At 44.8% G+C, this 13,791-nt stretch overlaps 2 protein-coding genes and 1 pseudogene across 5 annotated transcripts in view; all 3 read right to left on the minus strand.

Annotated features, from left to right (window-relative positions):
* Nucleotides 1-13,791, minus strand: part of LOC112174872 (TMV resistance protein N) — a 66,887-nt gene that overhangs the window by 22,301 nt on the left and 30,795 nt on the right. For all 4 annotated transcript variants that reach the window (XM_040509203.1, XM_024312703.2, XM_040509202.1 and 1 more), the window contains one exon: nucleotides 1,168-1,170. In XM_040509203.1, the coding sequence (XP_040365137.1) occupies nucleotides 1,168-1,170 (3 nt within the window). The remainder of the gene's footprint in view (nucleotides 1-1,167; nucleotides 1,171-13,791) is intronic.
* LOC112174873 overlaps nucleotides 1-13,791 on the minus strand; it is a 64,331-nt pseudogene that overhangs the window by 12,748 nt on the left and 37,792 nt on the right.
* LOC112174876 lies at nucleotides 992-2,878 on the minus strand. The gene is made up of 2 exons (XM_024312705.2): nucleotides 2,539-2,878; nucleotides 992-2,175 (listed from the first exon to the last, which is right to left on the minus strand). The coding sequence occupies exons 1-2, from the start codon at nucleotides 2,784-2,786 to the stop codon at nucleotides 2,079-2,081; spliced, it is 345 nt and encodes a 114-aa protein (XP_024168473.1). The 5' UTR covers nucleotides 2,787-2,878; the 3' UTR covers nucleotides 992-2,078.

The raw sequence follows: 13,791 nt of genomic DNA on the forward strand, positions 1-13,791 counted from the left end.
CATCCTGAAGGTTGCAGCAATCGTTTTGGTATCAACTCACCAAGGTGGAGATTGTTGTGTTTTTGGCTCATTGATACAATCTGAAAATTAGGATGCAGAATTCAAATCCAAGTCTGGAAAGGAAAGAGGTTTGCGCGCAGCTTTTCTATAAGTTCTAGGAAAGTTAGTCTTTCAAGTTCTATTAGGATTTGTATTAAAAGCTTAGTCTATTAGGATTAGGAATCCTAATCCCATATTGTATCAGCAGCCTCTATGCCCTATAAATAGGGGCTGCAGTCAGTTTTCTGAAATTAAGACAGAAAGTGCAGAAAACTGAGAGTCAAGGTGATAGAGAGATAAGAACTAGTCTGAGGGGTTTGAGGGATCTGCAATAAGTACTTGTAAACACCTAAATTCTTCATAGTGCTAGTGAATCTCTCAAGAGAGATCACGAAGTGGACGTAGGCTAAAGTTTTGGCTGAACCACTCTAAAATCTGCTGTGTTGTTTCTGTTTTCAGTTCATCTATTTTCTGATTTTGCTTAAGTAAAACACAAAGATCCAAAAGGGGGCTTACACAATACTAACCTGGCGAAGTTGACTATAGAGCATAATTAATTGGCATCCAGTATCTGTTATCTTGGAGAATAATGAGCATCTATCCGGAGAATCCACCAAGGAAAGCCCAATGGCCCAGTAGGAGAGGACCGTCAACCACAAGCTTACTATATCATTCTCTAGAACATCATATTCAATTTCCAAAAGATAGTCAACAGCAAAAAGTACCTCATTTGCTATTAGAGTAAAACTATCTGAGTGTGTAACTGACAACTGAATTAAATCTGAGGACAATGAGATGATAATATTATAAACCTTCTCCAAGAAATTAAGACAAGCTCCCTCAGAGGCATCCTCTGTTCTCACATAAATCTTTTCATGCATAAAGACCGAAAGTACATTATTTATAGCTTTAAGTGTACAATGAACATCCAACGATTCGGGGCCCACTTTCAGTTTAGTTTCAAGAAAGCCATTGATCTCAAGCAAAAGAGGGTCCATAATCAGTACAAAAAAATCGTGAAGTGACTTTTGTGTTCCTGGATTGAAACTAGTTGAGCAATAATTCTTTTCAACAATACGACTCCCAGAAGACATCATAGACGTTTGACCCAATGAACTATCTTCTAACTGCCTTGAACCTTCACTCTTCCCCATCATTTTGGTACTTCCAGTCAGCGCTGAATCCCTCTTTAGCTTTTTAACTTGATCAATAAGCAAGTGAAACAATACTCCTATGCTTTCTACTGCAAATGCATTCTTTGCGGCTAAAATTCCTTCCACTTTATCAAATAAATGTCTATGATAACTCTGGTTGATTGTTTTGGAATCTTTTGACTTCCGATCATTGGATGTGGCGTCTTTTTCAGTACTGCATAAGCTCCCGTCAATGTGGAGCGGGTGATATAGCCCATGAGATAATACATCTTCAACAAGTTTCAGAAAGTTTCTTGTCCAACCAGGATTACTTCCACCAATCTGGAGATGCAAGAGACCGAAGAGATGCAACAGAGGCTCAAGGAGCTTATTACTAAAATCACGAAATCCATCTTTCCGAGCGTGAGCCCTTAAAAACCTGGCAAATGGCTCAAGCGCCAAGCACAAGAATTGGAAAACAAATACACGCTCATTGCCACTAACACGACCTTCACTGTAACATTTGTGTCCAAGGTCATGAACTGAACTTACAGTTGTAATCCACATGTCTAAATTTTCATTTGCGAAGCCTTCTTGGGATGAAAATACCAAAGAAATTCAATCAAGCACAGTAGTGTACAATTGTAACCCTTCACCAATAAATGTTTTGTTCAATAAGGACAGTGCACTTCTTGCAATCCAACATATAGAGCGTAAAAGGTTCCGTGAGAAAGTTAAAGAAACATTTAATTTGAGAGACTCCTCCAAACAGAATTAGAAAATCTCCCAGCATCTTAAATCCAAATACGTATAAACAACTTCAGCTTGATGCTTCTCTCCACCACTCTCAACTTTCTTTCCTTCGAAAATCAACAATGACTGGATCCAATCACTGACAAAAATTACTTAACATGACATGTTCACTGCTTGATTATCCTCATCACTGCTGCCTCCTTCTTCCTTCACCCTCGACATCACAAAACCATGAGCTAGTTCCACCTTCCTGCATTTATATCCCTCATTCATCACAACTCAACATTAACCCTCCTTTTGATTACTTATAAGTCGCAGACAACATGAAGCTTAAAAGTCTTCGTTTTCACACACACACCCACACCGATACATAATATCTCAAGTACAAAATAAACCCAAGAGATTGAGTCTAATCGAACTCACACTTTGCTTAAATTGGGCTATAAGTTCTATTGTTCATCAAGATTAAAACTTTCTTAGTCAAGAACCAAACTTTCTACATACCCAATTTGAATTAAACTCAAAACTAAATCCCCATGTATCCAAACAGACTTAAACTAATGAAAGCAACAACAAAAAACTACAAAATGGGGATGAAGAAGAGTATACTAACTTGTGAAGAACAAGCTCTCTGTTCTGGATTGACAGAATTAACTCCAGGTTCCTCCATGGACCACCTTGATTGGGTTTTTCAGCTTCTCCAACTTCAAAGTTTTGGTCTTGTGGTTCATTCTCGTTCTCTGGTGAATTGGTGCGGTTAGTTTTGGGCGGCCTTTCAGATTCTTCGGGTCCGCTCTGCTTTCTCTTCTTCTTGTTCTTCTTGGGTTGTCTCTGTTTAGGGTTAGCTCCAGAATCGGCCATGGTTGGATACTTGAGCTCAAGAGTTACTGTGGGTTTTTGTTTGGAGGTTTTGAAAAAAGGGTTTAGGGACTTTGGGGTTTTAGTTGCAGCTTGGTAATTGTAGGGTGGGCAGAGATGATGTGCCGAACGGCGTAGTATTATTAAAGCTCTCCCAAACTAAATATAAAATAGGAAAAATCGTCCGTACAGTGCCTGATATTTTCCCCATTCTAAACTTCAGTACCTCACATTCAGAAAATATCAGAACGGTACCTGAGGTTTCGACCCCGACCGAAGATCGGTACCTAGTGTCATTACCTCCGTTACAAAAATTAACAGCTGAAGGATATTTTCTTCTTTTCATATTTTAATCTATTATTTTTTTATCTAATTCATTTTTTTTCTATTTTCTTTCCCCACCCCCCCCCTCTCTCGGCTCCATTCAAACCCAGCACCCTTCCCTGCAATCTACAACATGTCTCCTCTTCTTCCTCCCTAAATCTCTCCTTGATGAGAGCCCTCTCCAGCTGCTCCACCCTCTGCGACAATGATCCTAGCAGCCGAGTTTGCCGATGAACCAGCTCTGTCACCAGACCCACCATCTTCTCTAGTAGCTCTTCTTTTTTCTTGCTCTGCATTGAATTAGAGTTGAACCCAACTTTAAACCCGGCCAAGGAGTAAACCCAATGACTTGCTCAAGGACTTGGCTTTGTCTGGGTTTCGGGAAATCGAAGTGATTGACATGGAAATCTTCTTAGGTTGTTTTCCTTTGACCACTGTTTATACCTACACTAGCAATCTAGTTCTCTACATCACCAAGCATAATTAACACCCTCTTTGGGACATCCACAAGCCATGGTGAGGCCCAACCGAGACTTGCATCTTGTAGCCCTATGTTCAAGCTACGCTACGGTATCCGGAAGTCACAAATCCGCCACCGGGAAGCCACCTTTCCGCCCTTGCCAAGATGCCCCCATAACATAGCTTTCTACATGTTGAATAGACTATAATAGTAACTTTGCTTGTCCCACATCGAAGAACAAGTAAATGAGAAGCATTCCTTCATCTATAAAAGGAATGCCTCCTCCCACAACTCAACACATTCATTACATCTCTTGTAATCTTGTTAGGCCGCAAGGCTCGACACACTAGTATAGCTTTCAAGTGGACGTAGTCTCCCGCTCATGCGGAGGCGAACCACTATACATCTTGTGTCACTCTCTCTCTCTTTATTTATCGTTAATTAGATCCCAACGGATCCAAGCATTAACATTGGCGCCGTCTGTGGGAAGCCAACACAAAGGCTTCGTCACCTACCACGAGCTTTGACCCATAAGCGTCGAGGTCAACGCTCATTCAACATCAAATTAGGGTCCGGTCAACGCCCAGCGGAGTCGGTCAACGCCCAACATGGCTGGTCAACGCCCGGCGAGGTCGGTCAACGCCCAGCGGAGCCGGTCAACCCCCGGCGGAGCAGGTCAACGCACATCAAGGCTTGGTCAACGCTGACCATATTGGTCAACGCTGAACCTTCAAAAAAAAAAAAAAAATTTGAAAAATATTCTTGCTAGGATACTCTGGACACCCAGAGATCTCCTATGGGCACCCATTCCATTTGCATTCATCACCTCAGCTCCGGTACGCTGCTGCACTTGCTCCTCCGCTGAGCAAAATCTCCCCCGCTGGCCCAAACCTCCGCCAAGCACACCATGAGGCACCACCAGCCTTTGGCCTTGCTTCTGGTGGCACCGCCGACAGGAACCACCATGGCCATAGCTCCGCTCCGCTCCACGGATCAGCGGAGGTATCCTCCGCTCAGTATCATCAGCGGTCACCGTAGCACAACTGCCAACTGCAGCAACCTCCGCTGCACTACCCCACGCTGGGGACTTCCGCTCACCAGCCCCGAGCTCTGCAGCTCCGGTGCTCCGCTGGGAACAGCTCCGCCCGACTTTCCTTCTCAACACCGCCTCTGCTCGGCCAACTACTCAGCCGGATCACTTTTCTGCTCCGCCCAGCTCCACCCACCAGTGGCACCATCTCCGCCAGGCCCACCCATCTCCGCCAAACCACTGCCAGAGCCTCCGCCGCGCAACAATTCCGCTGGCTCAAACCATGCAAGTTTGTTTGAGGAGCAGTCACCGCTGGGCAGACTACACCGGTGATGGCACACTGGCTCCGACAACCGCTGGGCATGATTCCGCTGAGTTCCAGGACCACCGATAGCCACCTCCGCAGGCAAGCCTCCGCCAAGCGAGTCTCCGCCGAGCTCTAGTTCCCCACTGAGCTCCGTGGTCTCCGCCAGGCTCCTGGTGAACGCAAAGGCCAGACAATCACCGCCGAACTCGGAGCCTCCGCTGAGCTCCAGGTCCGCTGCAGCTCCGCCGAACCGGTGCTCCGCCAAGCGGGTGATCCGCCGACTGTAGCTCCGCCAGACTTCAGCTCCGCTGAACTTCAGCTTCGGCCGGACACCAGCGCTCTCCTCCGCCGAACTGGTCCTCCACTTAACTCCTCCGTTCCGCCACTGCTACACTGCTGATTGGGCTGCACCAATGGACACCCTCCGCCCAACTCCTCCGCTGAACTTGGAGCTCCGCTCCGCCGAGCTTCGTCAGCGGCAACCTTCGAATCTCCGCCGACCTCCACCGCTGAGGAATCACCGCCTAACTCCTCCGCTCACTGCAGCTCCGGAGCTCCTCCGCCCACTGGAGGTCTCCGCCCAACTTCGAAGTTCCGCCCACTGCAGGTCTCCGCCCAACTTCGAAGTTCCGTCCACTGCAGTTCTCCGCCCAGCTTCGAAGTTCCGCCCAACTTCCTCCGCCGGACTTAGTTTCCTCCGCCGGACTTCTCAACTTGGACAAGCTTCCTCCGCCAACAATGGCAGCGGTCTTCTTTCTCCATCGATCCCATGCCGCTTGCAGCAGAGAGGCCAACAAAGATAAGTCTTTTAAGGTCTTCTGTTATTTAGTACGCACGACACATGTCTACCACTTGCTCATGATCAGAGTAGAAGTCAACAGAGACAGGGCTAAACTGCAATGTCATGTGTATTCTTGTCTGCTATGCACACATGTGGCACCAGTATGATCATTCACTACACTGAGAGCACACCCTTTATACATTGTTAATTGGTTGTGATGCATGGTATTACATATTATATCCATATCTATTTGTCTGTAGTGCAGCTTCATATATAGCACGTGACTAGTCCAAATCTCATGACTGTGCTTGTCTTGTATAGCACCATAATTGCAAGTGATAGTATGAGCTATGCATACATATGGCTATATATATATACTTGCGATCCAAATTGGTTAGCAGAACATGCCCACATATGAATTAACCGTGGGGGTTAATTATATGAACTACCATGCACGCATACCATGCTCACCCTTAATCTACTCAACATTATAATTGCACATCAACAATAGCAACGATAAGGGCTCCGGCGCTTATAACTTTGCCAAATTGAAATTCATATTAGCGGCACACTACTTTGTTTATACGCTTTGCTTCAAATCTTATCAAAGTACATATGCAAAACACACATGCAAATTATTGGTGTCGATTTTACAAATCCACATATTAATCATTTATTTTGTTTCAAGGAAATTCAACTATTTCTATGGAGCATTCAACCGCAACTACGAGTTGACGGACATTATCGGAATACTTTCTCCGCCACAATGCAATGGAGCGTCACGCTCGACCAACTCCGCTAGCCTCCAAACCGGCACAAGATAAGTCACTATTTCTTATCTTTTCCGCTCTTGCGATTAGAGCTATTGCCATGTCTATACATGTCTCTATAACCCTTAAGCATGCCTACACATTGTTATTAGCAACTTTCCTACAAGTACATGCTACACACATACATGCTTAAATTCACTTTCATGTGACATTCATTGTGAACCTTGTGACACTTATAGCTCAATTAAACATGCTCGGATAAACGCTTGCGAAACGGTTACGACTCGCTTGGGTATCAAAGCATGGCCGTGACTCGCTTAGGCTACGCCCCGCACAGCGCCTACACCCAACTCGCTCGAACACCTAACTCGCTCCACTTATCCAACATGCTTTAGTTACGCTCTCGGTTCACAATGCTTCATACATGTGGTCTAGCCTCCGGGCACCACACTTTTTCATGTTCTCTTACATATGATATAGCCTCCGGGCTCCACGAGTCTATGGTCTGCGACCTACCGCCATGCGGCAGGGCGACGCCCCATTATCTCATGCACTTCATACATTAGTGCACCTCCGATGTAACTACATATACGAATTTTTGTCTTTTATGATACAGGATAGCGAGTCCCTTCTTACTCGGGGACTTCGGGGACTTGTAGGGGCCGTGCGCCTCTCGGATATTACTTATGCTTGATGACTTCATGATTTGAACTCCCCAACCAAGAAGCTACTCTTACTCGGGGACTTCGGGGACTTGTTTATACCTACACTAGCAATCTAGTTCTCTACATCACCAAGCATAATTAACACCCTCTTTGGGACATCCACAAGCCATGGTGAGGCCCAACCGAGACTTGCATCTTGTAGCCCTATGTTCAAGCTACGCTACGGTATCCGGAAGTCACAAATCCGCCACCGGGAAGCCACCTTTCCGCCCTTGCCAAGATGCCCCCATAACATAGCTTTCTACATGTTGAATAGACTATAATAGTAACTTTGCTTGTCCCACATCGAAGAACAAGTAAATGAGAAGCATTCCTTCATCTATAAAAGGAATGCCTCCTCCCACAACTCAACACATTCATTACATCTCTTGTAATCTTGTTAGGCCGCAAGGCTCGACACACTAGTATAGCTTTCAAGTGGACGTAGTCTCCCGCTCATGCGGAGGCGAACCACTATACATCTTGTGTCACTCTCTCTCTCTTTATTTATCGTTAATTAGATCCCAACAGATCCAAGCATTAACAACCACTTTGGTGGTGTTATGTGTTGAAATTTGCTACGGGTGTTGTTTGAATCACAAAGTTTGGGGATGGGGTCGTGTGGTTGTGGTTGTGGTGGTGGTGATGGTGGCTGATGAATGATGGCTTTCCAATTCCTCCGCCGCCTCCTATCGAAGCCAGCCACTTCCACCTCTCGAGCAACTCTGCTGGAGTGTTGTTGCTGTGATGGTGATGGTGGCTCACCGACTCTGCTGGAGTGTTGCTGTGCTGCTGCGCCACCTTGAAATTGTTGGTGCCCGACCACCACTTGAACCTTCCCGCCGCCGCTGCCTGAGCCCTTCCCACCTACAACCCTCCTGACCCTTTCACTTGGCATTCATGTATAAAAAATAAAAAATAAAATAAAATAAAAAGCTTTTTTTTATTATTATATGAGAAGAAAAAAAAAGGTTATTAAAAAAAGGGTAAATTGGTCATTTAATGATCAAAATATGCCAGCCGTCAGTTTTTGTAACGGAGGTAACGGCACCAGGTACCGATCTTTGGTTGGGGTCAGAACCTCAGGTACCGTTCTGATATTTTCTGAACGTGAGGTACTGAAGTTTAGAATGGGGAAAATGTCAGATACTATACGGACGATTTTCCCAATAAAATAAAAAGGTTTTCTTAATGAAACAAAAAAAGTGCGAAAAATTATATATCACGAGTCTGTTTTAGAGAAACGGTAATTGAGAGGAATTTGCTGTGTATTCTCATTGATAATAGGGGCCTCTTTATATAGAGGATTACAATGCATAGAATTCAAATCATACAAGGAAAGTAATCATACATTGAATAGGAATCTAGATCCTTTTAATGTAACCCTATTACCACTAGGTCAAGTAACCTAGAGTTTAGGTTAGACACACAAATACGGATTTATTTGAACACTCCCCCTTGTGTCGCCCAAACGTAGTGCTTCTCTCATTGCCTCATTAAAAACATTGCCGAGTAACAAAAACCCAGTGGGACAAAAATAACCTCGGTCGAAGGGGAAAAAAATCACAACACACCTTTCACGTTTCGAGACCATACATGTAGACATCTTCCCCTGATGTCTGCATCTCCCCCTGATGACTACGGTCATGGGAGTTCGGATAACTTCCGCAAACGATGCTACCAACATATTTCTCGAAAGTGGAATTTAGGCAATGACTTAGTGAGCAAGCCTGCCACACTGTCCTCAGATTGAACCTAGTTCACTTTGATCTTGAGGAGAGTTTGTTGTTGCTGATTATGCTTGGTGTTGTCGCTTTTGATGTAGCCTTGCTTCATTTGTTCAAAACAAGTAGCATTACCCTAAATGCTTGTAGGCTCATCTTTGGTAGACTTCAAACCACAATTGTTCGAACATGCATAATTATGGATCTAATCCATAAACATTCACGAACCACTTCGTGAAGAGCAATGATCTCTGCATTGTTCAAAGATATAGCGACTAAGGTCTGTTCTGTAGACCTCCAAGATATCACGGTCTTTTCACATGGTGAACACTTAACCAGTTTGGGAATGACTTTTGTGTGGGTCAGAGAGATACCCAACATCAGCAAAATCTTTCAAAACACTTATCGTTTTGGGATAGGGATAGTGGACGCAAGCCAATGTTGGCGGCGTTCCTGGTGTGCGATGGGTCTGAATCCATCGTCTCTCTATAGGGATAAAGCATTCCCATATCATTCATACATCTCTAGTATCGAAATATATCTTTTACACTAATCCAATGGCGACGCGTTGGCGCAAAGCTACATTTAGCTAACAAGTTCACAACATATGAGATGTCCGATCTTGTAATGCGCCTATTGTACTTAAGTAAGGCACCTATGCCTCTAGCACATCTTCGTCATCATCCTTTGGACGAAGAAGATCCTTTTCAGGATCAAGACTACGGACGATCATGGGGTGCTTGAAGGCTTGACCTTTGTCAAAATGCCCAAGAATCTATCAACACGATGCTCAAGTTCCAAACTGAGACATAATCGTGTTCTCCCAAAATCTTTCATCTCAAAACTGGATTTCAAGTGTTCAACGGTTTCCCTTAACTCTTTAAGGGCTTCCAATGAAGATCATGTCCAACATGAACCACGATAGAATCCAGAACTTGTTATGGAAACGCGCGGGCTTATCCCTTCCCAATCAAGTAGTCATCTTGGTGAGCTTTTCAACCTCTTTGTAAACGCGGTCCGTGGTCTAGAGCCACTTGACTTTAGGGCTGGACATTTTAGCCCAAAAGCCCGGGAGACCGGCCCGACCGGTCACAACCCGGCCCGTACTGTCCGGGCCCTAAATTTTTTTCACGCGAAACGGTTTGGCCTGAAGCAGATAAAGACGGTCCAGGCCGGGGCCTTGTGTTTCAGAAAAAAAAAAAAAAAAAAAAAAAAAAAAAAAAAAAAGCCCGTCAGGCCTGTATATACCATTATTAGGTATTTATTCATTATTTTATTCTCTCCACGTCTCCACTCTTCTCTCCACGCGTCCAATCTCTCTCCTTCTCCTTCAGTTTTTTCTTCTTCTTCTTCGTCCTCTTTACTTCTTCGTCCTCAGCACCAGTCTTCGTCTGCCTCCCCCCTAATCCCTCATTCACCATGTTGTAGCTCTTCCTCGCCTTCCTAACCCTAACTCTCCCATTCCTCGCCCACTCCTTCTCGCCGGACCACCCCACCGATCGCCGAGTCCTCGTCTTGCTCAACGACCTTGCCATCAAATCCTCGCACTCGCTCTTCTTCAAGACTCTCCAATCTCGAGGCTTCGACCTCGATTTCAAGCTCACCAACGATCCCAAGATCGGGTTACAGAGATACGGCCAGTACACCTATGACGCCTTGATCCTCTTTTCTCCCACCGTTGACCGTAAATCTCTCTATTCCTTATGATTTGGTTTCTGAGAAATTTGCAGAAGATGAAAATGTTGATCAATTGACCTAGGGTTCTTGGTTTTCATCTTGAGATTGCATACCCAACTCCTTCCTCCACCATTGACCTCGCCTGCGCTGCACCGTCGCTCTCTATCTCCACCACTGACCTCTGATGGCTTTGATTTGTCTCTGTGTCTCTCTCCATCGTTTCCCGATCTACATACCCATGATGAAGCTCACAGATTCTGGATCTGAACCATTGTCGAATCCTATGCTTTAAAATTTCTGATGATTTCTAGTAACTGCAAATGTGCTTGTGGTTTTCTGGTGACTACAATAGCATGGCTTGTGAAATGTACTTGTGCTTATGCTGGAAATGTTATTGGAAATGTGCATGTACTTGTGAAATCCGATTGAAGAAAGTTGTGTTCTTGCTGTTCTTGTGACACATGTATTTGGGCCCGGAAGCCCGGCCTGAAATGAAACAGGTCGGTCCTGGGCTGTCCCTGTTTGTGTCAAAATGAGCTTTGGGCTCGAACCGTAAAAAACAGGCATGTCCCGGGCCTAGTAAAAATTTAGTTGGGCCCGGCCCGTGCCCAGCCCTACTTGACTTGGGTAAATGAAGTTCATCATGAACCTTCATATACATTCTGTATCTACATCCCTATAGAGATACGTAGTGACCACATTTGTAAGCTGCATGTTCAGTTATTTTGAAACTACCAAACTGACAAGGTAGTGGAGTGCAATGACATCTATTACGAGAGAATATGTCTCATCGTAGTCGATTCCAGGGCGTTTTGTGAGAAGCCTTGCGCCATAAGGCGAGATTACCATATCTTTTTCTCATCACGTATTCTAACGAAGACCCATTAGTCAATAGGTTTTATGTTAGGAGGTGTTGACATCACTGGCTTAAAAACCTTCCTCTTCGTTAGAGAATCCAACTTAACCTGGATCGCATCTTTCCATTTAGGCCAAATTTCTCTACGTTGGCATTCATTCATCAACGGAGCGTAGTTCGATTTATCGGACTCAACAACTCATGCGCAATGGAATGCGTCACTACATCATCAATTATGATGGAGCTTCTATCCCACGTCTCATGTACACTAGTGTAATTTTCATAGAGCTCTATATTCTCAGGAATAGGTTCTGACGTTGAGGCGTCCCCCTACGGTAACCTTAATCCGGAAGATTCTCATGAGACGGATTTTGAGTCTTGATGATCAAAGGATTAGGTTATGCCAAAGTATCCTTTGAACCCACAGGCTTCCTATGCATCTTAGCTGGGGCCATGGCCTATAACGCCAGAGTGCCACTCTCTTTGGCGTTGGCGTCATGCCTACCTCCATGTAGGGTGGCGCTACATCCTCTCGTAGGGACGTCCTTCCTTGCAGGCATGTTTGCAGCGTATTTGTGTGATCTCGTCACTTTAACAGGGATCGAGATGAGACATAGTGGGGACAGACCACGACAATTCCTGCCGTTCCTGTTGAACATTCGTGTTCTTATCTCCCCCTAACGATGGGAAGATTGTCTCATCAAAGTGACAATCCGCAAATCTAGCGGTAAGGAGATCGCCTTGCAAGGGCATTTAAGTGGCGGACGATTGTTGGAGTTTCAAATCCAACTGAGTTGCCCATTCGTCTATAAGGACCCATCATAGAGCGCTGTGGCGGCGCAATTGGCACATAAATGGCACACTCAAATATACTTAAGTACGATATTTGTACCCAGTCACTAGCTGTAACGCAGAGGTATTGCATGGCATTGGGTCGTAGACGAATTAGCATAGCTGCATGCGATATTGCATCACCCCAAGCGGATATAAAGAGATTGGTGCGCATTACCAATGTCCAGACTACCATCGTAGTCGTTTCTCCGATACCATTTGGGTGTGTTCATAGGAATATAATGTCCAACATCAGTCCCAATGCAATAACCATCGAAAGTCTTCGATGTAAACTCCCTAGCATCGTCAAGTCCAATTGACGGAATAGGATGATCCGGGGAGTGAGCCCGTTGTTGTATGATATGTGCTAGGAGTACAGCATCAGCAGCATTTACAAGTGGACAATGACACAACACGTGACCAGCGTGTTTTGCGTGTTAACCAACATCATGAGATATTTAAACGTCCGCAAGTTGGTTGAACTAGTCCACAGAATCCCCACGGATTCTATGTAAGAAGAGAATGAGTATTGTCATATCATTTGCATAGGACGGTCTCAGTCCTAACTTCCCTTAAGGAATAGGCTTTGCAAAATGAGCGAGGTGCCTTAGAAGTAACCAATGAGGAGTTTGGTTGGGCATGAGCGTCTATAGCGCTATTAGAAGCAAAATGTGTGACTACATCACCCATCATGGCGTTGGAACCATGGAAAGTGGCATCCATGGCAGCATGGCCATGGGGAAGAACATCCATGGCGGCATGGCCATGGTTGGCGCCATTTATGGCGTTGTCACAAAGGACATTCGCGGCCCTACGGCGGCTTAGGACAGCGGCAGCGCCAAATGCGGCGGTAGCGGCGGTCACACTAAGTCCGGGAATCAATTTTCAATTCTTGCTTCGTTTCGCTTAAAAGAATGGATGTCCGTGTGAAGTCTTTAGTAGACGGATCATCATATCATGACTAGGATGATCTATCCTGTCGTGACAAAGCCAATATGTGTCTAAATCCAAGAGATCTTCTCTCATAACTTTATTAGATTTAATAGCTTGAATAGTGACATAGAGTCCACTAGAGAGACACATAAACTTCTCTAAGATGCGCCTTTGTTCGCAATCGTTAGAGGCATTGCAAAGGAACTCATTTCCGTTCTCTACATGCGTTTCGCATGGAATCCGTTGGCTATTCATATGTGTGATTTTCCTTAGGAGCGTAGAGAGTTACTGTGACACTAATCAATGCAAGGTGTCATTTGGCAAGGGGAACTTGGGCTATTCCATGTCCTTGAATTAATACTGATGGCCCAGCCATAGTAATCACAAAGTCAATGCTCAGAATCAAAATAGAGTCATAATGAAAAGAACTCGAAATTTTATTCATAAGCCAACGGAGTTACATCATTGTCTCTTTGACTAGAGAAAATATAATCCAAAATGCTAGCTAATGTAAAACAATGGTAGCCGTCTAACTTCTTTCTGTAAGTCCAAAATAAATGTGACCAGGTGAGTAGAGAGATGTCGGTAGAGCAAAGCTCGTTTAAGTACCA

This window comes from Rosa chinensis, chromosome 6 (assembly GCF_002994745.2).
Source record: "Rosa chinensis cultivar Old Blush chromosome 6, RchiOBHm-V2, whole genome shotgun sequence".
In the NCBI taxonomy this organism is placed as follows: Eukaryota; Viridiplantae; Streptophyta; class Magnoliopsida; order Rosales; family Rosaceae; genus Rosa; species Rosa chinensis.

What these genes read in the sequence shown, in the direction of transcription:
- LOC112174876 (XM_024312705.2), bottom strand. Translation starts at nt 2,786, where the DNA reads ATGGCCGATTCTGGAGCTAACCCTAAACAGAGACAACCCAAGAAGAAC. An exon ending in AGAGAGCTTGTTCTTCACAA is followed by an intron (nt 2,176 to 2,538) that starts GTTAGTATACTC and finishes ATATAAATGCAG; the next exon opens with GAAGGTGGAACTAGCTCATG.